Source organism: Meleagris gallopavo, chromosome 1 (assembly GCF_000146605.3).
Source record: "Meleagris gallopavo isolate NT-WF06-2002-E0010 breed Aviagen turkey brand Nicholas breeding stock chromosome 1, Turkey_5.1, whole genome shotgun sequence".
Lineage (NCBI taxonomy): Eukaryota > Metazoa > Chordata > Aves > Galliformes > Phasianidae > Meleagris > Meleagris gallopavo.
Window position 1 is genome coordinate 14525844 of NC_015011.2, and position 27128 is coordinate 14552971.

The 27128-nt window shown below is 36.8% G+C and overlaps 1 protein-coding gene across 1 annotated transcript in view; it reads left to right on the forward strand.

Annotated features, from left to right (window-relative positions):
* Window positions 1-27128, forward strand: part of SEMA3C (semaphorin 3C) — a 51216-nt gene that overhangs the window by 10120 nt on the left and 13968 nt on the right. The window contains exons 4-10 of the mRNA XM_010728898.3: window positions 1709-1799; window positions 6141-6260; window positions 7424-7566; window positions 9607-9721; window positions 11376-11445; window positions 14163-14307; window positions 18210-18432. Coding sequence (XP_010727200.2) covers window positions 1709-1799; window positions 6141-6260; window positions 7424-7566; window positions 9607-9721; window positions 11376-11445; window positions 14163-14307; window positions 18210-18432 — 907 coding nt within the window. The remainder of the gene's footprint in view (window positions 1-1708; window positions 1800-6140; window positions 6261-7423; window positions 7567-9606; window positions 9722-11375; window positions 11446-14162; window positions 14308-18209; window positions 18433-27128) is intronic.

The window sequence follows — 27128 nt, forward strand, 5'->3', positions numbered from 1 at the left end:
CTCCACATGATTCCTTGTAAAAAGCAAATTGATGAAACAGAATGTTGCTCTTTTCCTTGAAGCAGAGTTTTAAAAATAATTCATTTCTTTTTCCACTCTGCACTCTGCTTTGGTCTTTGATAATGACTCGTAGTCACCTGAAGATATTATGTCGAAGTAAATGCAAAGAGAAGCAAACGTCATCACTATGTGAATTAATTATAGACTAAAAAGTAGTTTAATATATATGAAAATCAAGTGCAAACCTGAAGCTAGCATACTAGTGCAGTAATTAACATTTTGAATTGGTAAATAGTGGTAAAATATAGTAAATATAGACTATCATCAAGCTGCATATTCATTTAGAAGTTAAACAACAAGAGAAAAAATACCCAGGATTATATTAGAAATTTTGTACTTACATTTAACTTTTGTTTTAGAGAGCTTATTACAGAAGTAATAGATAAGATCTCTATGATTAAATTAGGCAAAACACAGGAGGGGAAAGAGAGATAGAGGATAAAGGATATGAAAACTTCCTCCTGTAGCTGAGCATTTTGGGTTAGTAGTCTCCAGTTTGCTGCTAGCAGATGGATTGCACAGTGATCTGTGTGGTATTCCCATTTCACTAAGATTTACATTAAATATTAAAGACAATTTAAGGATTTTCTGCTCTCAGTCAAATACGAATGCATTGGCATCTACATCACAGAAACCTTTCTTTGCAGTTTTTTTCATTTAACTTTTTTCTAATGAAGCAGATATATTTTAAGTTTTGTTGTTGTTGTTTTTTTTTTTCTTTCTCCTTGCAATTTTGTCTGTCAGACCTTTATTAAAGATCTTAAGATTGTTATAGAATGCTGTTTGTTGCAGTAGACAGTAGCTTGCAAGTAGATGTGCTGGAGGTCTGTCTCTTTTGTCATTATTCACAATATTTTTCAAGGAACATCAGTACCAAGAGCATACTACACTTTTCAGTGTAGCTGGCACCTGAAAAAGGAGGAAATGCACCCAGATGAGGGAGTTTCTTAAAAATATTCAGACTGCTTGCATTTCAAGCTGTAGTCCTGATTGCTTTGACTTTGCCAATTTGTATTTCCTATTTATGAATCACACAAAACATAACAAAGGCTCCTCATAAAGATTCCTAAACAGCAAAAAAAAATCTGATGCAGCAAAAGATATCAATAAATCACTTATTATTATGGAACTGGAGCTGTGTGCATAACCCAAGAAATGACACTGAAGATAATATGTGTAATTTAGGATTTTTTAAAGGTTTGATAGCTCAGTAGAGAACAAATGATTTATACCATCAACAAATGACAGTTGTCATAAGATATTTTTATATAATTTCTATTATTTTTCTGGTTGCTTTATTAAAATATTGGCCTAGTATAATTAACATCACATATTCAGAAAATGAACAAAAAATAATTTCGGAAACACAGGTGTAATCTCTACAGTTGTTATTGTAGACATCAATCAATCTCTACAATGCATAATTGAGCTAGGGTGGGAAATTTTGTGTTTCAGTGTCTTGAATTTGTAACAAAAGTCTTGAAAATAACTGGGTGCCAAGGAAAAAATATTTTTATAAAGATGATGCAGATCTGCCTAAATTACTGATAGTGCAGAAAAAGCACACAGCAACACTGAACATTATTAATGTTGTTAAAATAACCTTTCATCTGCAAGTTGAGAATTGACATACAAATCTACATTTCAGGAACAAATCTTCAAGATTGACTCCAAGTGTGAGTCAGGGAAGGGACGCTGCTCTTTCAACCCAAATGTGAACACAGTATCTGTTATGATCAGTAAGTAAAAGCATTCCAAGATGCTAAGGTTTAATTCTGTACGGTTATTGATGGTGAGGACTGGTAGCTGGTCACGATTCAGCCTCCAAAAAGGAGTCCTTTGTGTCTATGCTGATGGGCAGAAAATTTGTGCCCACCCTCATTAGAAGTTTTACATAAAGCTAAGGATGGATGTGCAAATGAAATGCAGACATAAGCTGTTAAGAGAAAGGGAAAGAGAAACAAAAAACAATATATTGTCCCTTTTCCAGCTTCTACATTTTTTCCCAGGCTTAGTTTCAACTTTCTATTACCCCGTCTAGCATTTTCTGTTTGAATACTTTCTGACCCTGTTCATCACAGACAGCACTTGTGTCTCATTTAATCTTTGTAAAAACTCAGAGTAGTGAGGGAAGAAAAAGCCTGAAGACCACAATTAGTTTGATTTTCATTTTTGTTGTCATCCCTGTGGTAGAGCCCACTAGCTATTGCAAGTCTGTTCATTCTTCGGTTGGCTTTATACCCAACCAGTGCTGTTATTTTTCTTCCATAGGAAAGACCAGAAAGTGATACAACTGTCATATCTCAACTATTCGTGTGAATTGGTAGTGACTGTACTCAGCAACTGTGAGATATCCCCCATAAAAATAATGACCCCAATTGGTAATTGACAACCAAACTGAAAACTCAGAGGGAACATAGGTTTTGTACAGCTCAAGTCAAGGCTCAGTGCAGACAGAAGGAAAAGTGTGTAAAACAGTACAGCCCCACTTCCAGTTTCTACTGGATGTTTTGCACTATTCTGACAAAGAGGATCAGATCCTCTTCCCATTTTTATCACCCCTGATGCAGGGTAATGCTGGTCCTACCACTGGTTCTCTCTACCTGGCATGCATTATTGCATCACAATTTGTAGACTTCTAATTCCAAAGCCAAATTTCTAATCCCACATTTTCAGCATTTACCTTATCCTTGCTGTATTTTTGACAATGAAGAGAAATGGAAGTTGCATAGATTTTTGAGGATTTCTTTAGCAAAGACAACTTTATTCACACAGATATTGGATATTTTGCCCAAGGTTTAGGAAGGAGCAATGTGATGTTTCTGCCATTTGGATTTCACTGGAATGGCTGTTACATACCGATTCATGAAGATATTTCCTTGAAATTTAGAAGCTCATAAAGCTTCAGGAAAATATCATATATTCTGTCTTACATAATCTGTTTGAAATATATGGTTTTTAATTCCTCATTACAAATATATTTAGTGAAGGAGACACAGAGATATGAACTGAAAACCTTTAGAAGACAGGAAAATTCTACCTAGGGATCCCTCTGAACCTTGGCTGCACTTATGTCTTTATCTTCTCAGTGATCTTGCTGTGTAAAGAAAATGTTTGTTCAAAGCCAGTGATGGATTAATCCACAGCTACTTATAGCTGCTCTGGTAGTGTTACATGAATCTTTAAATCTATAAATTTATATAATTTATAAATTCCTTCAATATTTTATGAAAATCTACTAACATACATTGTTTCTGAACTACTGTATATACCGTAAGCTGATCTTCCTTTTTTTTTTTCAATATATGAATAGTAGCTTTGTTCATTTTAGTAGATTTTTACATTATCTTTCTTGATCTCTAAGTGATGTGCTAAAGAGACCTTCCCAGGGATTTGAAGTGTCTTTCATGACATAATTCATCTGTGAAGTTTAAATTATTCCACAAAGGTCACATTCTTTTTCAAAACAGTCCTACAGACTGAGATTTGTACTTTCTCTTGGAAGTACCTGTTACTGCAAAGATTACTTCTAAAACTTCAAGCTGGAATGAATTTTTTCTCTATGCCCATACTGGAAAAGGGAAGATTTTGGAAGTTGCATCTTGAATTAAAATACAGGACCAAGCCCATACATTGGACTCTGAACATTTTTCTGGACGAGGAATTCCTTCCTCTCGTTGAAGAACATACAAAATACTGCCAGACCGGATAAGTCTTCCACAACAAAAGAACCATTTTTAAATATAGTTGCAATTTCTTGACAATTTGAGGCATTGCCAGCCTTCTGCCTTAGCATAAAGTCTGACCCTAGATTAGGGCAGGAAAGCTGATTCACTCTTAGGAGGAAAGTGATACCATAACAACAAAATTTGAACTTCCTACAGTTTGCCATTGTACAAAGACACTTTTACATCAAAGCCACAAAAAATGTATTTTTAAGAAGCTTGGCAAAATTGATGTTCATGGTGCATGTCTCTGAGATATTTATAATAGCAGATGTACATCTCCAATTGAGTTATTCCCCCAGTAACAAAAAGAAGCAATGTGAACAAGTTGTTCTATGCAGTGCTGTGTGGAATTTAAGAGTTTAACCAAAAGGAAATGGAGCTGGCAGACATCTGATACGCAATTAACAAGCAGACATTAGGAATGCTTAAGACATAACTAATAGTGTAGATACGTAATAGGATTAACATTTCATAGTGTAGCACTATTATTAATGTGGATGTGAATGTGCATAGGACTGAACTTAATGATTCATGAATACAATAAGCTTAATCTCTTTTCAGCCAAATTATTTCATAGTGAAAATAAAGCCCCAATGGTTTGAGGCCATGAGGCATCAAATTCAAAATCAGCTATAAACTAGTATAGATCTAACATCATTCTGTTGATATATTTCAGGAGGTAAAGGCTGCACAAACATGTATTGTTTAAACATCCTATGCATAAATCTTGTCTTCACTGGGAAAGAAAATAACAGGAGATTGGGAGCAATATCTACTAGCTGCTCTACAGAGGTACAGTCTAGCCTCTAGACAGCAGTTGAAAAATGGAATCTCCAGAGTTTTAATTCTCTCATAACCCAGTAGTCCTTCATATTGATGCACACATGCACATACTCATACACATACACAACCATAAAAATAGCCTCAAGTGCTTCTGAACCTGTGACTCTTGCCAGTTTGACCACACTCTCTGGGTTGTCCAAGAATTCAGACAAAAACATCAATCAAATGACCCAGCTGTACTGGAATGTGTTCAGCCACCACTCCCACTCTGAGACTTAGAGTTTATTTTAGCTACTGTTTTGTATTCTGGGGTTTCACTGCCATTAGTCAGTGGAAATTGTTTGGTTATTCACGGAGTGGAAAATGATAGTATATGTAATTATAATTACAATTTTACATAGAATCATAGAATGGATTGGGTTGGAAGGGACCTTTAAGATCATCTAGTTCCAACCTCCTGCTATACACAGAGATACCTCCCACTAGGCCAGGATGTTCAAAGCTCCATCCAGCCTGGCCTTGAATGCTCCCAGGGAAGGGTCATCCATAACCTCTCTGGGCAACCTGTTCCAGCTTCACAATAAAGAACTTCTTCCTGATATTTAGTCTGAACCTACCCTCTTCCAGTTTAATAACATTTTCCCTCATCCTGTTGCCCTTATAAAAATTCCTTCCCCAGCTTTCTCGTAGGCCCCTTCAGGTACTGGAAGGCTGCTTTAAGGTCTCCTTGGAGCTTTCTCTTCTCCAGGCTGAAAAGCCCCAGCTCTTGCAGCCTGTCCTCATAGGGAAAGTGCTCCAGCCCTCTGATCATCTTTGTGGCCACATATGTATATTTATGCACACACACACAAACACATACATACAATCTGACTGATGGATAGTTTTCTGCCATTCACAGGGAGTGGACGTTCATATCTCTGTTAATGTAGGAATTTGCATGTCTAATTCTGTTCATGCATAATGACCATATACTCAGAATTGAGCACATCAAAGGAGACCATTGTTGCTCTACATCGTTCTGAATATAGTTCTATAATAAGATTGTCTAGGCTCTGAAGTCAGCTTAAAGCTGCCTGGGGCAACCTCAACAATACTGTTGGTGGATGCTGGCACCAGTCCATTAACTGAAATAGCTGTTGTGCCAGTTTACTCCAGCAGTGAATCCAGCCCAATAATTTTGTCTAGCAAAAAAGTTTGTTTAAGTACTTTAAAAAATTGAATGTGACACTTTTTTATAACACTAGCCTGATTTTCCAGTGATCCTTAGCTTTGAATGTTCCATAACTAAATTCATCTCAAAAAAGGGTTCTCCACCTATATAGTTCTGCTGTGACATTTAATTATGCAGTTCCCAAAAGTCTTTGATCAGACTTTGATGATTCTCTCTCATTTTAGTTCATGTCATTGTAAACTGAGGGAAACCCTATTCCCTCTACCTTGTATTTATTTGTATAGACTCCTGTAAAAATAGTTGACAAGTTTAAAAGTAAAAGTAGATTAGTCAATATATATTTCCCAAAAGCCATAACAGTATATTCACTTTTACTCCTCCATTTCAAATCTTTGCAGATGAAGAGCTTTTTTCAGGAATGTATATTGATTTCATGGGGACGGATGCAGCCATTTTTCGGAGCCTGACCAAGCGGAATGCCGTGCGAACTGACCAGCACAACTCCAAGTGGCTGAGTGGTAAGAGGTTTTTGTTTTACCAAGGCTTTTCATGTGTTTCATCAAGATTTTCCTTTGTTCCATCTGAAATAAAGAGCTTGTCTTTTAAAGAGCTTTTCTGAATTTAGTGTATGAAGCGTAACCGTGAAGAAATATATGGAAATACATTCTATAGACAATACAGAGCTTTAAAAGACTCAGTGCAGGAGCCAGCCACCTGATTCCTTGTTTTGCATCATGACTAAACTAAGCTGTTCAAGGGGAAATATATGAAAACCTTTTGAATAGCAAGTTGTCAGAAAATCTGACTTCTAAGGAAGTGCCTTCACCTCTAGTGCATAAAACATTGCCGTATATTAGAAGGTCTCCTGAGGTCTCCCTTCACTTTTCTTTATATTTTAGCACAGAAAATTGCCAAAAATAAGTGTTTTGCAGGTGCCAACACCAATAGAAGTGGTTACCTAATAAAGCATTGCAATAAACTAGTGCATAATCATTTGAATTTCACAATGTGCATGTAAGGGAGAATGCTGGTAATAGCATTAGTGTGTTTTGCCTCTTAAGTGTAGACATGTATTTCAGAGATCATATGCTCACAATTACAGAATTCTATTTTTCTCTCGCAGTAGAGCTCCTTTGCAGTGTTTTGCATGTACACTTGATTATATTTATCAACCTTTGATACAGATTCAAACGCTATTCAAGCTTTTGTATATCCTTCTCTCCTTCTCTGCACTCCAGGAGTTATGTTCCTATTACTTATGTATTTTTAAAGCACCTTATATGTTAATTTCCTAATGAGTTTTTTAAAAACTTAGTTTCACTTTTTGCCTCAATGAATCTTTGCTGTGAAGTGCCTGTAATAGTTTCTTCCTTCTTCATCCCCTAAGTCTTTGAATTGCTGTAGTAAACTAATACTCCTGCTCCTACATATGAATCACTTTTCTAGAAATCCATTGTGGGATAAAATATGAGGCAGCAGAGACATAATGCTGCCAGCTTTAAACTATTTGCCTACTGATATATGATATATACAGACAGGAGGCCAGAGTGTATAGCTTGACCTACCAGAGCAGTACCTCTATATATCGTGTTTCCTTGAAGCAGTCAGTATATGTCAAATCATTAATTGCTTATACCAATGCAGCTTTTGGTTTCATCTCTTTGGTACTCTTTCATTTCAGAGCCTATTTTTGTAGATGCTCATGTCATACCAGATGGCACTGATCCCAATGATGCCAAAATCTACTTCTTCTTCAAAGAGAGATTGACAGACAACAGTGGCAGCACCAAGCAAATTCACTCAATGATTGCAAGAATATGCCCAGTAAGAGCTACTTTATTTGCCAGGTTTTGGGGCAAGCTGCTTGTAAGACACGACATGCTAAATGATTCTAGTTCATTAAAATGATTTAAAGCCCTCTGGTTTATTTTCAAAACTAATTTCTGGTTTCTGCTTCCACATTCACAAAAGATGTTATTGAACACATAATAAGTTGTTATGTATATCTGGTTATATGTATAATGACATGGAAATTGAGAGATTCAAGAATATATTCAGTATATTTCTGACTGGCTCAGAAGGGTTACCGATGTTGAATTTCCAAACTTTCTATACTTGGTGAGAGTCAGATACATTTATTGCTTAGAAAAATTACAAATTTTTAAATTACAAATCATCAGTCTTTCATAAATGTACAATCAAGCTTATAAATATATTGATTAAACTTTCAAATATTGCTTCCCCTTTTTCAATGCCTTCCCTTTTCAAGTTCATGCATTGATATACAAGTGAGCCTAACTTTAAAAATGTGCATAGGAAAATGAAATTCAGGAATTACAGCCACTCCTGTGCAGTAATTAATTTTCAATCACACTGCTCTTCATTGTCTCTATTTCCTTTTTCATATCTGTAATCAACAGTGTATGAAAATTGATTGAAACAGCTGTAAGTATCTCTGGTGAACTGGAATTTCTTAATGAGAGCAAAATTACAAATGCCCAGTTACTACTAAACTTTTCATTCCTTCCTTAGGAATGGTTCAGGAAGAAAATTGTGACTGTTTGTTCATTCCCCATCTTTCATCTGGATCTTCTTTAGAACTACATTTTGATGTTGTGCTAGGGTGGGTGGATGTGTTTGGACTCTGCTAATATGGCTTTGGCAGTTTGATGACCCATGTGATCTGTTTTATAATCTTCATTTTCTATATTTTTGTGAAGGAGTCCAAAGGCCTTTTTGGGTATTTTGCAAGACATTTCACACTATTGCAGCTGTATTTGTTATTGTTACTTTTCTAATGAAGCCCAGATGATTTTTCAGAGGCCTCAGCCTGTTTAGACTTACACTGAAGTCAATGGCAGAATCCCAAAGACAATGAAAACAAGTCTAAGCCAGTTGTGCTTGCATATTTGTATACTTGTATACAATCATATTCATATATCAACACATTTGGGACAGGCCACATATGCTAGTAAAATGGTGCCAAAAGAAACTCAGTGAAAGACCTCATGGGTAGCCCCAAAAGTCTGATTACCATGTATACGAACACCATGGAACATGCACAGCATTTCAAAATCACATATGCCCAACTTCTACATTATCTTTTTTTCATTCTCTTTGGTAACATTGTGATATGCCGTTTGGAAGATTCTGCTGTTACCCAAAGTGTTCACCAGCAGAATGAGGCTGCACAATATATTTTAGCACCTCCCTACTCCACTGTGTGTTGTTGAGATCCCTGAACAAGCAGTGAACAGGTTAGCTCTGGACTAAGCTATCAGGGCTTGCAACAGTGCAAAGCCAGCTTGATCCATAATAGCCATCATTTCTGAATTTAGTTCAGAGCGCTCACCTCATGGGCCAGGATAGCTTAATAGATTATATGGAGCTATTCTGCTGTCAGGACTAGAAGAAACATCCCTATATACTGTACTGTTATGACACCAGCAATAATACGATGATCAAATATAATTCCAGACCTATGATTGCAGTTAGCATGTAGAGTACTGTGAATATTCAGTGAATAATCTATTGATAGCAAAGACTTCTCCACTCTAAGTATCGGTGAGTGATACAGACACTCAGAATCCCCTCCAACCATATACGCACACATCTTCAGCACAGCACCTACTGCCCAACCTTTCCAAGGCTTCAGTCCAGGAAGCCTGCTCAGAAAATTTGATCTTGCTTTTTGAGTATTTAGATGAAGGGATTTGGTTTAGTCCTAGCTATTTTTTATATTGGATGTAACTGTATAAATTTCTGTATTACAGGATGAAATTAATCTGAGGAAAATGTGGGAAAACCCAGTAAAATGTTGTCTCTGTTGTATTTTATTTTTCCTGAAACATTATTCCTTTTCAGAATGATACAGGTGGTCAGCGTAGTCTTGTGAACAAATGGACTACATTCTTGAAAGCAAGACTGGTGTGCTCAGTAATGGATGAAGATGGAACAGAAACATACTTTGATGAATTAGGTACGACAAGAACATTTCCAAAAGGTTTTATCTAAATCCTGTACCCTATATGTACTATTGTACACACTACTGCAACTCCTGCGGCTCCTTAGGTAAGAGAGAGCTGGAGTGTTCAGCCTGGAGAAGAGGAGACTTGGGGAGGATCTCATCAATTTTCCCACAGGGGTGGAAAAGAGAATGGAGCTAGACTCTTTCAGCAGTGCCAAGTGCCAGAACAAGAAGCATTGGGCACAGACTAAGACACAGGAGGTTCCATGTGAATACCAGAAGCATTTCTTCACTGTGCACGTGACAAAGTCCTGGCACAGGTTGTCCAAAGGCTGCAGAGGTCTTCCACAGAGATCTTCAAAAGCTGTTTGGATGTGGTCCTGGGCACCGTGCTCTGGGTGTTCCTGGTGGACCCAGGGGGTCCTGCCCACCTCAACCATGCTGGAATTCTGTGAAAATGTTGACATTGAAATGTTGGCCTTGTAGAAATCCATGGCAAAAAGCCCCTTACCTGAAAAAGAAAATTTACCTTTTTGTCAATCTCTCTGGGTAATTATCAGCTTTCAGAACTTCTCAGTGCTTAGCATCTAATCACTGTTTTTTAAGAGCTGTGATTTGCAAACCTATTCCTCTTCAACAAGGCAGCAGGAAAATTACTTTCAGTTTTTTGCATGACAAAATCCAGGAGCATACAGAGTATGAGACAATGTACTCAGTGTGAGCTCCCAGCAGAATCCTGTGGCAGTAAGAATACAGCTGCAGCTGGAAACAGAAAAATCTGAGAGAGATTTCACATATAAGAATGTAACACTGGCAGTCCTGCATAGTGAAGTCTTTTGCTTTTGACATATTGGAAAGAATGTTTAAAAATTTCAAATTTCTAATGAAGGAGCCACATAAATTAATGGAAAGCTGAAGAATGTATTCTCTTATAAATAGCTGAAGCAGTTCAGTTGTTTTTTTGTTTTTTTCAGTAAAATAAGCCTAAGAGCTGACTTGATTATAGTTATTAACAACACTTGTAAGGAGAAACTCTTAAAGACTAAATTATTTCTAATTTAAATGTAAAAAAAAAATTATCAAAAGATCAGAGGTGGAAGTGAGCAAGTTCAGATCAGAGAGTAGGCACAATTTTGCACAGCAGAATTAATAAATCCCTACACAACAGGCTGGCAGGTTTACACCTCTCATTGTCTTTACTGCAAAACCACATGCTATTCCTATCATGTTGAAAATGAACTAAGGGTAGGGCATCTAGGTTGTGTACAGGATGATAAAACACCTAATTATCCTGCTTTGGATTATATCCTTCTAAGGGAGCTCTTTGTCTTTGACCTGCTGCCACTAAATATTTGACTACTGCTAAACAACCTGCTGAAATGAGGTCCAGCTGAGTGAAATGTGAGACATGGATGCTGTGCATATTTGAAAATCTTTGCCTTCTTTCTTCATAATGCTAGACGGTGTGGAGTTAATTTCTAACTCTGCCTCTGCAAAGTTTATGCGTACGGTCTATTTATATGGTAAATACACTTTTTTCCATTCAAGTCTGAAGCAAAACTACAACTGACCTCAGCAGGAATAAAGTCTTAATTTAAATTGGAAAATGAAGTTTTTAGTAGTGTTCAAAAAACATGTTTTTTCTGTTTGTTTTGTTTTTTTTCAGAGGATGTGTTTCTTTTGGAGACAGATAACCCCAGAACAACGCTTGTGTATGGAATTTTTACAACATCAAGGTAAGTGGTTCTGAACTGACCGACTTTCTGCATGAAAACTGAAGAAGATGGTTTGTGGTCAAGGCTGTCCTGTACAACACTGTGTGTCTCCTATGACCCATATTTGCAAACAGGAGTAACAGTCTTGGTTAGCAGCATTACCATTACTACAGTATATATCCTGTGCTGCATGGCCTAAGCTGCTCCCTAACAGTGACAGCTGGCACTGGGAAGGCATTTTTGTGCAGGGCCATTTGCTACTGAGCAGCAGCAGAAGGCTGAAGGACTTCAAAGCAGTGAACTTGTGTAGCATCTGAAAGTGCTTAACACCTCCTGAAGAACAGGCAGCACCCTGAAGGATCAAACCTGGAATTCTTGCAGGAATTCATACAAATCATTTCCAGTCTCTCAGCTGGCAGACGATCGTACAGATGGCAAATAATCCGTGTTGGCTTCAATGAGCTGTAAAAAGACAAACTTATATGGTGTTTGGTGACATCCTTGCTGCTTTAAGCTACCCATTTATCAGTAGCGTTCACTTATTTGTCAAGTTTAGAAAGTAGTCAGTGAACTTCCAAGGGCAGTGGAAGCATTAGATATGGCTCACTCTGCTCCACAAAGACAGATCTAGCAAATCTACCATTTCTACATTATTTTATTTTTTTTGCTTTTTTCTCGCCCTCACCACCTACCAGTAAAATAGAGTAGAAATAGTGATTTCTCATTAATTTCTAATATGCTATCCTGTAATTTTTAGCTGTTATTGCTTATATTCGGGGGGAGGGAGAGGGGAGGTAAGTAGGAAAATTGCGTTCTTAATTTAATTTCATTTATTTGATCAAATCAGCAGAGTTTTTAACTTACTCCTAACGATTCCTTTAAAATCAATTTCCAATTAAATAGCCCTTGCATGAGAAAAATATTTGATCTTGATAAACTTCTTTGCCTTTTTCATATGAATCCAGAGATCTGCATTCTCAATTGCGTGAACCAGCCAGGAAAATGTGACTTTCTAATACTGACTGGGGAATAAAAAAATCCATAACTTGTAAACATCTGGTGCTGTCTATATTTTATCATTCCTTCTACACAAAAAGAAAAAATGCTGAGGTTATGTTTAGCAGTAAAACCACACTTATGATTAGGTGGGGATGTAACGTGCCTGAATTGGAAACTCTTATACCTAATTCTCCTGGAATTCTTGCAGTGGAAGTGAGGTTTGGTGTTGCAGGACCATATAAGGTGACAACAAAGAAATCTTCACTTATTCCTGGCTCTCAAGCTGTTTTTGCGTTCTGCTTAAGTTTTTACACTCACATGCATTTCTGTAGTCATGAACCACGGAGTTTATGGTTTCTTTTTGTTTGGCTGGAGATTTTATCTATTTCACAGTCAAACACAATCTTCGTAATGACTTTGACTCCTTGTTTTTCCTTTTTCTTCACCTCTGTAGACCTCCAACTCCTAACAGTAGCAAGAGAGATACGTCCCACCAAATAATAACTATTAGTACCATAAACCATATAAAACCATACTAAAGGAAAAAAGTAATACAAATTATCTTGTTGACATAATCTGCTGTAAATCTAATGTAAAACATCTGAAATTATTAAAAGCATTTTTTTTAAACCCATTAGTGCCTACAGAAATTTCCACAAACATTATAATTCATCAAGAAGGTTCTTCCTGCTAATACATATATAGCAATGTGGTTTGATGGGTAATCTGTAGCACTTAGTTTGCTTAGACACTATGTAAATGCAGATTTGAAAATTTCATGTTTCCAGTTTTCTTCTGGAGTGATTTTTTTCCTTCATTGACTGAAAATAGTTACTTAGATTATCATAGAATCACAGAATCACAGAATCTTTGTCCATCAGTTGACATCAGGCATATTTTAGACTGTCTACCCTTTACTGGGATAAATACCCCAAGTCTTACATGCAGTGAAATTAAAAAAAAGACAATTAATTCACAGCAGTCAGTCTTAGCATTACTCTAGGAGTTACTTAGCCTTGCATAGTCACTGTGTGATGGAGGCCGTTCAGAGCTGGTGCTGTTTGAGGAGATATCAGAGCATTGCTGGACCCATAGCAATGGAAAAAAAGCATGCTCTCCTCTTACAGGATCCCTCCTTTCTCTTCAGAAAGCTTATATTTCAACTCCCTTTGAGGACTGCATAGGAGTATAATTCTCTTACAGCCACAACCTGTCCCCATTTTGCTTATAACAGCTGGCAACTGATTGTAGTGATTTAACAATTTTTAATTGTACTGGATGTTTTGATTAATATTTTAGCCATGGATTGTGGGAGGCTTACGGTGATATTGTGGTCAATATATTGATAGAGTTCTGGAAATCTCTGCTGAGCTTAGCAGCACAAAGTTTATAAAACTCTTGTCTCACTTAAGTCAACAATATTTTTGCCTCTGATTTAACTGGGGTAATGTTATATTTTTTTACATTCAACATTTGAAAAATTTCTTACTCCTACCACAGAGGTAGTTCAGTCCTTCCTTCTCTTTTCAGTTCATGGTTCAAAAAAGTCAGTCCTAAAGGTTAATGTTGTATATTGGGAACCTAGATTGGTTAATTTATAGTAAACCCATGCTATAGTAGTATTAAATTGTATTACGTTATTTTAGAAGTACCTTTCAGCACTGGAACATACAAAATGATAGAAAATCTACTGAAATGTTGGTAGGCTAAAATGCTAATCTTTTCCTATTGTTTTACAGCTCCATTTTTAAAGGCTCAGCTGTGTGTGTGTATCATTTATCTGACATCCAGACTGTGTTCAATGGGCCATTTGCACACAAGGAGGGCCCAAACCATCAGCTGATTCCATATCAGGGCAGAATTCCATACCCACGACCTGGCACTGTAAGTACATAATATGTTTATAGAGGCTTGCCAATTACTTCTCTTTGTTTAATACATGAATAGATATTATTTATTCCAGGAGAACAGTCTGTATGTGACTACGGCATTTAGTTATAGTTCAGAACAATTTTATTTGCTTCTCACCTTACCGTTCATCGTGAAGTATCTGGAAATCTTCCATTAAAAAAAAACCTGTCATTGTCACGTAAGATATTAATCTCTCTTCTTCTTTCTGCTCAAAGATGGCAAGAGTTATTTCACTAAATAACAGTCAGATGTTGTACATTTAAATTTTGTGTTTAGGATTTAGCAAAAGATAATTACATAAATAAGCGTATAAAGACATTGCAAGTGTGTTCAATGTCTGGATCCAAACTTCTGTCTGTGGACACCATTTTTAATATTTTAGTGCAGTTCTTAGTGGTTGTAAGATTTAGAACTTTGTGTCCCCAGATCTCTAAAATTAGCTAATCAATACATGATATTCCACTATGTTCAAATGCTAGCATTGTTCCTTCTTTGCCATTAATTCATACAGCTCTAATCTGATGAGTTCACTGAGGCTTTAAGTTTAAACTTAACATAAATAAAAAATAAATGGCCCATTTAAATAGAAAGTGCCGTGCTCCTGTGATTTCAAAATTTCCTACTGCTTCAAAATATTGTATTTGTATATATTTCCTCAACCACTGCCATGTTATTCTTGGTTCGCCAAGAAGGAGGTTCGTCTCATGGAGGCTTACGTGGTATTCCAGATGAGCCTGAAGGAATCCAGCAGCACAATGGAAAGGGAAAAAGAAAATTCAGATTTTGATTTGACATAGTAACAAAAAATATCTATCCTTTTTTAGTCATGCTGGTGAACTTTTAATGTGAAGATAAATTCTGAATAAACTGAAGCAGGGTCTTTTAAGATGGTCATTAGTGTTTTTCTGATCACTGAATTTTTTCTGCTTCCTCACAATTCAACTATAGCATAATATCTCAAAGGTGTGTTTTCTACAATGGGACTTCTCTGCTTTTGTTTTCTACACTGTCAAAATATTCTTCTTTTTTACATGCATACTGCAACCTCTGTTTCTCAGATATGTCAAAACCTGTAAAAATCAGGTCATCAACAGAGAAATTGTATTCTTAGGGTTAGCTGTGAATTTCCAAGCATGCATACTAAAATACATGAACCTTTTCCTCTGGAACAAATGTTACTGCTACATCTAGGATGCTGAACTAGACTAGGATGATTTTTTTTATAACATGGAAAATCCTACTTTATAGCTGCCTAGAGAGATATTCATACTAAAACTTTGGACAGAAACGAACGTTTATTACGTTTCAGTACATTGGATAAACAATGAAAGGGGTTCAGTGAAGTTTCTGTAGAATTAAATAAAGCAATACATACATTTGGCCATAATCAATTCTGCAGAATTTGGCTGCTGTTTGCTAAATACCAGTGGTTTCTTATTTCTCCAAAAGCAAAACTTACTTATGGAAAAAAGAAACTATGTAATTGGCAGCTTCCTACTAAGTTCAGTCATATTTGAAGATAGTTTCCATTTTTCAGTTTATAGAAATAGTTTTTCTACCTACAGCACACTGAAGAATATACTGTAAATGAAATAATTCTGTTTCTGACTGTAATCTTACTACACAGTGATCAACTGTGAACATAATTACTGTGTAACTGAGCCTTTGAATGAGGTGTGGAGGATATAGATTCAATCCCTTCAGGAAAGGGAAAATTTATAGTGTTCTTCAGTAGCATCTTTCATTTGGTATTGGTTTATATGGGGAATAGCAATAGAAGGAATTGATTAAAGATGTTTTTTTGAGGACTTGCACAAAAAAATGTTTTAGTGTAAGTTTTTAGAGTCATACTCGAGTGAAAAAATAGCACAACCATTTTGCAGGAAGTCCAAGACATGAGTCTTTATGATCTGCAAGTCAAGAATAGAAGGAGAAAAGAAAGCATCAGAGAAAATCTTTCAGCTGAACTGCATGAGACAAGAAAGTTTAATTTGAACTTCAGGTGAAACAGAGTTCAACTAGAGAGGAAACATTAGCTGGAAGGTTACTACCAAGAAGAATCTTGCTATTAATCCCCAGATTTATGAAGACAGTTATTTTATCATCACTTCTTACTAATCATAGCAGATAGCTCCATCCATTTCCTGCAAGACTGGATGGAAGTTCCATGGAAGGAAAAAGTGCAAACAAGATAATACAAATTAGATTTTGTCAGCAGTCTTAAGAAGCCAGCATGTAGTATCATCTGTGATGAGCACCTAACCAAAACTGTCAGGATAACTAACTAAGTTCAGAAGAATCAATTGTCAAGCACTTCAGATGGGAAAAGAGACCCATATTTGAGCTGACTTCAAGTTCTTTCTGCTGAAGGTAACTAATTGGTGGAGCAGTTTCTTTAAACTATTCCTACCAGAGCCAGAAGCTGATTTCAAAACTTGGTACTAGGCTACAGTCCACTTTGTAATTGATTCCTGGCATTGCTTAATGAATAGTTAATAAGGTGAACAAAAACAGCTTTTAGTGGCAGGAGCAGAACTGACACTCCTGCCTGGTGTTTAGAGGGATCCCCTAACATGCAAAGACCCAGATTTTAATGTTTGCTTGCATCAGGTATGCTGGACATATGAGTCATATACCCATGGTGAATTTCCTAGTCTCTCAAAGTATGATTCATTTTACGTAATCTTAACCATATAAAAGCAGGGTGTCTAGTCTGAATTACTGACTGTAGAGGAAAGCTAGATAGCTAAGAATAAGTGTCTAACTTTGAGACAGCAGAAGTCAGGTGAGGTGACACTACCCCTAAGCTACTAGCTATTTTTGTGTCTGTGGTTCTGACTACAAATTCCATCCTAGACCTAAGAATTGTCCTCATCAAAAGGAAGACGTTTTCATGAAATGTTTTGTACTGACCAAATAAAGATTTTCCAACTGGAAAATAATCTGTTGAAATGTTTCTGAATAGCTCCAGTATTCCTAGGAGAGGTCCATATCCCAGCAATCTGACAAGGAGGGTATCTCAGGAGCAGCAGTGAAAACTGAGATATCAGTGGCTGAAGTAGTTGTATAAATGAGTGTGAGTACTTCCAGCACAGTGCACCAGACACTGACATAGCTCCTGATGTCTTAGAATCATAGAATCATAGGATCTTCTTTTAGGATCATTCTCAGCAGGCACTTGAACTTTTTAAAACTGCTTTTACTTTCATCTTGAAGTCCAGAATGCCTCAGGGCTGATTATTTTAGTGGTTATTCACTGCATTTAAAGAAGCATCTGGAGTACCAATGGATTTCTATGTTTTCTTGTAAAAGATGGGGTAGGTAAGATCCTGTGAATGATCAACTGTCTCAACATATCAGATACCCTATTTCAAACCTATACTACTACTTTTTCAAATGAAGATAAATCACAGACATTTTCACTGTCTTAAAATCAAAATAATGACTAGAGGGATATTAACCAAATTACATTTGGGTATCAGACTTTACCTTTTATCTTTGTACTAGTTCTATAACAAAACAGATGTATCTTCCCTGTCAATTATTCAGATTTGTTTTTTTCAAAAGCATGTCTGGAAATATAATGAATGTGGAAATAGGTCCAGAACTATGGAACTCAGCCATCATCCTTGGATTTTAATATTGCAAAATTATGTTTATGTTTGCTTTATCTGAATTGATGGGAGATAAAAGCATAACTATTCAAGTATTTCATGCCAGTTACTGGAATACAATTACTTGCAGTCAGTGTCTGAAGTGTCCTTTTGGGAACTTATTTTGTCAGCTCTCAGTCAATATTTGTAAATGAATTAGAGAGGAAATCTCTCTGAACGATGGTAAGCATTGCTAAGGATTACTGTGCATATTTTGTGCAGTGTCCAGGAGGAGCCTTCACACCGAATATGCGGACAACCAAAGAGTTTCCAGATGATGTTGTGACCTTCATTAGAAATCATCCTTTGATGTATAATCCCATTTACCCAATACATAAGAGGCCATTAATCATCCGGATAGGAACGGACTACAAGTATACAAAGATTGCTGTGGACCGAGTGAATGCTGCTGATGGAAGATACCATGTCTTGTTTCTTGGAACAGGTAAGGCAAAATTAGCAGTAAGTATTTTCATCCATTGCTTTATAATTTGCATTTATAATATGTGCTTACTTAAACATATTTAGTATTTACAGAAGTGTTTACAGAAATACATAAATTATGTTTTTTTGTTTGTTCTTCTGTTTATTTTTGTTTCCTTTGAATCCTAACTATGTGCAAGAGATATAATGTATCAATATGAATTTTATCTGAGACATAAATAAACAGTAGGGTATTTTCCATTTGATCTAAATTAGAATTCTTGCCTTGAATACGTTTATCATCAATGTGGTTCCATATTAGAATTTGATTCTCTCTAATGTGCAGAAATTCCAAAAACTGACTATTAATTGTTTTGTGCACTCCCATCACCTTTCTTTAATATATAGAGAAACTACATCTGAAGAAAAAGACAATCTGATGTTAGAGGACATTAAATGCAGAAATCACATAAAAAAGTGAAAATATATAAATATTTAGCAAAGAAAGATAAATGGTTGGATTCTTACTAGCAGTGGATACAGAGAATTTTATCCAATATTCTAAAATAATTTCTCATATGACCTACATTTTGGTTTTAGCTACATCAAATTTGAGTCCGAGGTTATGCTTCTGAAGTTTGCTGGGAACACATGAGTGATTCTAGTACTGATCAAATTTGATTTTTCAAAAATACTCAGATATGAATCTCACTCTCTTGATTAAAGCAGACAAGCAGAGTGGAGCTCTGGCTAGACTATAGGATTCATTCATATGTGAAACTCCCACTGGCTTAACAGGGCATTATGTGCTGATATACGCAAAGGCTAATCTTTTTTACTACAGATGTTTTCAAGTAGAACAAAGGGAAAGAACTCGAGGAGAACAAATATATCTCTAAACATCAGAAAATGATTACAGAGATGGCTTGTATTGCTTTTATGGTTCACCTACTATTGGGGTTCTGGTTATTTTCTACTTGTAAAAAAAAAAATGTCTGCCAGCAAACTCACATGGGACTGGAAATAACCAGCCTGATATAATAGATTTAGGAAGTTGGTGGTAAAAGCATTTTCAAGAATGTCAAGCTTCTATAGGGATGGAATTATAAGGAAGTCTCTTCAGTCTTCTTGGGAAAACCTCCCCAGCTATCACAGTTGGCAGGGTACCCTTGTGCCAAAAGAGGCTAAATGCATACTGCACTGTATTAGCAGAAGTATATCCAGCCAACAAGATACTCAAAGAGTATCATATCCAGTCATGGGCTCCGCAGTACAGGGAAAACAATCCACATAATGGATTGAGATTACTTGATGGACTGTAGCATGTGATGTATGAGAACAGGATGAGAGAATTGGGTTTATTTAGAGAAAGCAAAGTGGAGATCTCTTGCTGTCTACATCTATTTTATTTATTTAATGGGAAAAGATTCTACTCAAGATCTTCATTGTCAGGATGAGAGGCAATGGACACAAGCTAGAATACGAGACATTGAAATTAGATAGAAAGGAAAATTATTCACCAATAGAGGGGTCAGATTTTGGAACAGAGGTCCAAAGAGGTTGTGAATTCATCTTCAGAGATTCACAGGATTCAGAACCCAACAGCAAATGGCCCTGAAAACCTTACTGTAATTGGACCTGCTTCAAAAGGAGTATTGTACTGGATCACTTCTAAAGGTCACTTATAGCCCACAGGGTTCAAGGTTCAAGGACAAGAAATAAGAAAACAGAAATACTTGTCTCATCTTGTATCACACCTCTACCAGGTTACCGTTTTCTATACTGTGAGGGCTTGGTGTATTATAAGACACTGTTAGGATAGAGAAATCTCTAATTAATAAATTACAGGAAAAACTTAATCCATTTTTAATCTGGGCATTCTAGTTTTCTTGGTAGGCAGTTGCTAAATGATTTTTAAAGCATCCTTTGATCCCACTTGCAAGGTCAACTTATGCTAATTAGGTCAGGTCTTCCTTCTTGTTTTTCTCCCTCTCTGACATACAGCCACATTTTCTTTTCTGTTTAATTAACACAATTACAGTTCTCAACTTTCAGACACTTTAGAGTTATAATCCTTCTTTCCTTCAGAGGTAAAAAAAATCAATTTTCATGCATTACTGTGGAAATATCAGAAGCATTAACAGACTATCCCAACTATTCTTATACAATTCCTCAAGAACTCTGTTGTCTGTTAGCTTTATTCTTTGCCAAAGCAGAATGTTTTGCCATAGAAATAGCTTGGCAGACTAGAATAGATCTTTCAAGTGCATGTTTTAGGTATTTTTTTATGTAGTGGTATCATTGATTTAAAATGTTCTATAAGCATCTAATGACAATTGGAGTAAAATCCCACTAAAGTTAAGTAGAGAACATGAGACCTAGACTTTTCCAACCAATGCAGGATTCTTCATGTAGCAGTGTTAGTTAATACTGAAAATGCATAGAAAATAAAGAATGTGCATGAAAATACACAATAAAGACATGCAACATTGCAGTGATTCTGCATGATACAAATACAAGCCATTTCATTTTATACTTCAGTGAACTGCAAACCAATCTTAATGGTGCCTGTGATTCATTTAAAGCATTAACATACCTCTGCTTGTACTTAAGTTTTGTTTGTCCTCTTTCAAGTACCAGCACAGGGCCTGCTTTGAACAAAATACACACACTGCAGCCCTCAATACTTTATGTGCATTGTTTTTACCTTCTGCAGTACACCAGAGACAAAGATCATGTCTGCCTTCCAGTTATGTTGAGGGTGGGCATTATTATCCCTGAGTAGAGCACAGTGACTTCCTGAGACACTAATACCTTCAAAGATCTTCCTCAGAAGAAACTGACACAGTGAATGTTACCCTGTTTCTCAGCCCTTTTAAATAAAACGATCAAGTTTCAGCCACTGTGAGGATAAACTTGTTTTCTTTATTCGCTGCTTTCTGTGAGACTCAAGAGAATACGATAGAGATATTAACTGTCAAAAGGAATGTAGAGGGGATTTTCTTTGGTGTCAGTTCATCCCAGCAAATGGAAAAAACACTGTGTAGGAGAATTTCATGTGATAATTTCTTTGGGAATGTGGTGCCCCACAGCCAGAGACAATGGGACTTGGCACCTGGTGACAATTACACTCAGCTCAGATGATGAGTTACTGCTGCTGAACTGAGATGTTGCCAGCCATGTCTGTCACTGTCAGTGACCTGTCTCATGCTTGAAACTGGAGTGTTTTATGTCTTGCCAGATGCAGAGCACACAAAATGTTTAGCTTTTCCTCTCTTCCTCCTCTATAGCTTCAGTAATAAATCAGTTCCTGGATGCAAGTGAGGAATAACAGAAGTAGAAAGCTCAAAGAACTCCAGTGGTTTTCATGATGTAGCTGTGGTCTGGAAGGGTGTAGGCAGCTGTGTCACTTTTTCACATTAATGTGAACTTAATGTAGTGTTTTCTTTGCACCCTTGGACAAAAATGTTGAGTTTACAGGGCCTAGTCCTTGCCGAGAGTCAGTATGTTGCTTTTCTCTCCCTTTTCTGTCACTTACATAGCTAAGAAAATAAATCCCACGAACAGTTATTATTCTTGCAGCATTCCACCCGCTTTTCAAATAATAAGGGTCGCTTGTTTTTGTGTACTATTCAACCTGAAGACTCTCAAACCACTTAAGGAAACTTTCCAGTCCACCCAAAATGGTCTCTTCATCCCCCTTTGAACCAACTTAGAGTAAGAAAAATCAAGTCTTTAAGCTAAATAGCAGTGCTTCAAGAGAAGAGTACTGTGTACCTTGTCTTCCCAGAAACCAATGGGATAATTTACTTTGAAATAATGTAATCGCTTATTTGCATATTTGACAGGAGCAGTGATGATAATAATGCTTTTTTCCTAGGGAATGAGTAATAACATATTCAGTTACTGTGCTTCGTTTATCCCATTTGTATGGTAGCCCACAATTCAATCTTGTCGTTTTTGATTCACACTAGAATTTCACTTTAGCCAGTCCAATTTTATGCAAAGATTTCAGGAGTACAATGTTTTCCTAGTTTATCCCTTGGTAGATTGTTTTGCAATTGAGTTTTAAGAACAGCAGTAAAACAGCATGAGAACATTTTCCTGAGATTAATATTTATTTTTTAAGCATGCCACCTACTGCTTGCAGTATGAAAGCCTTCAGTCTAAGTCCGCACAGATTGCAAAACCAAGAGATTGTGCATGTGGGTTTTTTTATTGCTCATGGTGTTACAAAAGTATTTAAATGTCTGGGTCAAACTTGGATATATTAAGCAGACATGGGCACCAATACGATTTTTTTTTTTCAGCTCCTTGCCATCAATATAGGATATGTTTTTGTGTGAAGAGGTCTAAGTGATTGCCATGAAAAGGCACTTCAGGTTTCAGTCTGGCTTATTCAGATGATTAATATTGGCTAAATGCATCTGATGTGGCATGAGGTTGATCAATGTTTTTAATAACTTTTCTGATGCAACACTTGTTTTCAGTCTGGAACAGTAAGTGCTTTCCAAGCATAAGGTTGTAATATAGTCTTAAAGATATGAATTAATTGTGAGAATACTTGTTTCCAGGGTGTTATATGATGACAGTCTTTTTGGAAAACCTAACTTTGCTGACAACAGTAGCCTCCAGTAACATACACAATAGACAAAATCATGTCTACAGATTCTAACAGAAATCATCTAGTCTGAAGAGCATGGGTGCCTCACACAGCTGTAATGCTACAGCTTCCTGTCTGTGAACTTGTGGAGGCAGTGTTGCACAACAGTGACACAACCACTGCAGACAGGGCTTCTGTCCTCCCCTTGCTCACGCAGCGGTGAGTCATTCAACACCTCTTAGTGAACAACTCATCCAAAGCTTTTTCACAGCTTCTTAAGAAGATATCTAAAGCAGATTTTCCTACATATTTGCTTTCCTCTTATTTTTTGTTCAATCAAGATCATGGTGTTTCCAGAAGTTGGACCAATCTCGATCTATCTGAACATTTTGCCCCCAGCTATGGCTTGTACCTGAATTTTTGTTCTTTGATGCAGCTTGAAATGATTTCACCAAGTTTCACAGCAACAATGTGAGATGGGGAAAAAAAAATGCACCCATTCAACAGATGGTGAAGGTATTTGGCTGTGGTTAGAGCCCTGATTTACAGCTGAGTGTGGAGATGTCTCTCAGGCCTCACTGATAACCTGCCACCACCTCAGATGCTTTGCTGAGATTGAACATTGTCTCAAGCAGAGAGATTTCGAGCATTCTGTCAACAATTTCCTTTCTTTTTTTTTTTTCCCAATAATTTTATCTATCTGCAGCTGGTTCAACTCAGTTTAGAGACCAAAAGTAATTAATCTGCCAGTGGGCTGACAAGTTCCACACAGAGAAAAGTTTACGAAGGGTTTGCTGCCACATCTGATGTACCAAGGATAACACAGGAGGTCTCTCTGTGAAGCTCTTGGCAGAACAGCAGTTGATGTCCATCGCAGTCATTATTTTATGATGTATAAAAGTCAGGTTTTTGATTTGTTGTTGGTTTTGTGCATGCAGTGTGGGTCGGAGGTGGCTGGGTCCTGTCTCTCTGATACTCACCATACTGACAACTGCAGTGTTCACTTAGGACTAGAGAAAGAAAAGCTAGGAGGAATTTGGAGAATGAGATTGAAATTCAGACCTATACTCTCAGCTTCTGGAATGCAGATTCCATCCAAATACCTGCATATTTTTCATCACTGATCACTAAGCTTTGCCTTTTCTATTGCCCATGTTCAGCCAGACCAGGAATTGGTGTTGTTATGAGGCACTAGTATTAATGAAGATCAGTTGATCATTACAAGCCTCTAATTATGCTTTGCATTTCAAGGGAGTTTTTGTTCTTTTAGCTTTACTATCATTCTTGATGTTATTTATTTATCTTTCCTTCTTCCTTTCTTGGGTGCTGTTTTCCTCCTCAGTGTATTTCCCACTCCGCATAATCTCTACTCCATCTTCTAGCCTACAGGGCATCAATGCTTTCCTCTCTTGTCATTCCCTGCTGATTCCTCTCAGAAGGGAATGTGTTCTCACTGACATTGTCTTCCACGTGGAGCTTGGAGACTGCAGTTGCTCAAGCAGGTTTGAAACAGAAAAACAATCATTATGAGTCGTCCTGTCATCTTGCTTTCAGCTCAAGGGAGATTCCTGCAGACGTCCATCTGCCCTCCACTCCCAGCCTGGGGATGAAGCGAGGTTACAAGCAGTTCCTGATGAAAAGTCGGGCCAGCAGTCAGCATAAATCTGTCATTTCACCTGGGACGTTCTAGCAGTGGGTTTACGTTCTGGAGACACAGTAACTTTTTTCACAACTATGTGAAATCATAACAATATAGAACTGCTTTCAAGGGGATTTCTGGAATTAGCAAGTAAACAGAGGAAGAAATAATCTTATTCGCTTTTGTGATATTCACAGAATTAGCTTAAATTTCATGCTGTGACATGAAAAAATGTGACTAACTCAACAGTCTTGTAGCTGGCTCACAACACAAAAGATTACCTGTTATGAAATACACTGGAAAACAGCTCAGACACTGTTACTTTGCGTACATTTCCTGCAGTGCACAGTACTGCATCCTTTCCAACTTTCCTTCTGACCCAGGAATTCAGTTTGCTACCTTGCTGTTAAAGAAAATAAGCAAATATAATTTTCAAAAAAAAACTCAGATATGCCATAAGCGTTCTGACATGAACACAGAGAAATGACTGATGGCAGCTACCATGCTTACAGTGGAGACTTCAGTACTACTGAGGAAGGAATAAGAAGTGTTTTCTGAGCACAAATATTTGCTTTTCATCTATTAAGGAACAGGCTCAGCAACAGTAGAAGAACTATTTTCAGAAGGAGTGGAGAGTTACGACCTATAAGCATTATTGGAAGTATCTATATATACAGGCTGCTGGAATTCCCTTCTCTAAGTGGTTTTATTTAATGAGTAGCTTTTTACTGCCTACTTTCCCTAACAGGAAAATTTATTCTAAATGTTGCATTAACTTTACTAATTGCTTTAAAACAATGGAGCATATCTTTCTGCAAGGATCGGTCCCTAATGGTACAATAATGAGTCAAAGGGAATGGTAAAATATTAAGTTAAAGGGAATGACTTGTAAGGTAAACTGTCCTTAACTCTGTGTATTTTACTTCATTGTGACAAAAAGGTAGATAGAAAACCAGTTTTTAAATAGAAAAGGTTACTAGGACACAAGGGCTTGGCGTCAGGCATTATCAGTATTTTTTCTCAGTGCCCTGGATAAAATCTCCCCTCGGGTTCTGATTTCAGTTTCGAGAAATGTTTGAGGACCAAAGACAATTTAGGAATTTTAAATGTGTGACATGCACTAATGGATCACTGAAATAAACTGGTTCTTCAGTTCTTTGGAAGCTCAGCTTTACATTCCTTTGTAGGCAGGGTCACTGTCAACATGCTTCATATCCTGTAAGTCAGGGTCACAGGTAGCTGGCACTTTGCAAGCAGCTGAAAAAAATCACAAAAGGCTACAACTCCTTCCTGCACTTCTCATGCAGTGTTCTAGATTGTATAGTTTAATATTTGACATTGATAAAGGGATGCAAAAAGACGGAGGTAGACTAGACTTAAGCTGTGTATATTTGTGAATGGATTATTCCCTTTAGCAGAAATATACCCATGCACACACACATGTGCTTCTCCTTAGCTGTAGCGAGGGATGCATCTGCAGAAGTTTAAAGCTTTGGTGTGTCTTGGCAGTTTGTAAATCTCTCTCAGGTTCCATAGCTTTGCTAATACTGGCACCCAGTCTAGACCACAGCTGTGCTATCAAGATTTAGTTTCAGTAATATTTCTTTGGAAGGCACTGGTTTATCGTGCCACTGTATAATGAGAATAAATGTTATCCATAGAAGATTTTCATGAAAAATCCATGCATAATGTGCTCTGAGCATGCACAGTTGATAGCTACAGATTTTTAAGTCTTGTCAGCTTTCAATTTCTCTTTTCTTTTTTCTACTTTAAATGGCAACATATTGCAGTGTTCTACATGTGAGGTCAGGTCATTACATGCCAATATTCTGGCCGTAAACCTTAATTTTTAAAATAAAATGCTTGGTTATTTGCTAGATTCCTCCAGCGAAATAAAAAGATGTAAATTATTTATTGCAACCAACTTGCTGTACAGTTCCATCTATGGAATTTAGTCATTGCCCTTAAAAGCAAAGGGAAAATTGCAGCTTTTCAGTTTACATAGTCTACATCGTGAATTGCCAAACAGGAAACTGAAATTTCCTTTCCTCAGTCACAAATTCATAAAAATACACATAGATACTTATCTATATTGTGCTGTACTCATGTTTTACTAACCACAAAAGTCTATACTGCTCATAAAACTTTTGAAGCCCAAACAGAATCTGTACCATGTGTTCCCATTCCTCAGAATCAATACTGAACAAATAAATATATTGTACTCCGTCTAATTTCCAGGCCTTTCAGATTACTTCTTCCCAGAAAATGTCCCTATACCCACCCTTCTGATTTCCCAAGTATTTCTTTTCTACCACATCCAAAACACTTCAGTGCATTTCTCCTCCACAGAATGACTCCTCCATTTTGTATGTTCTTTTCACATAAATTCACTAGATCACTAATTTTCTTACTCATGTTATCTACCCACAAAAACACCACCACTGGCACATCATTTTTGCTTCTTACTTATTTCTTC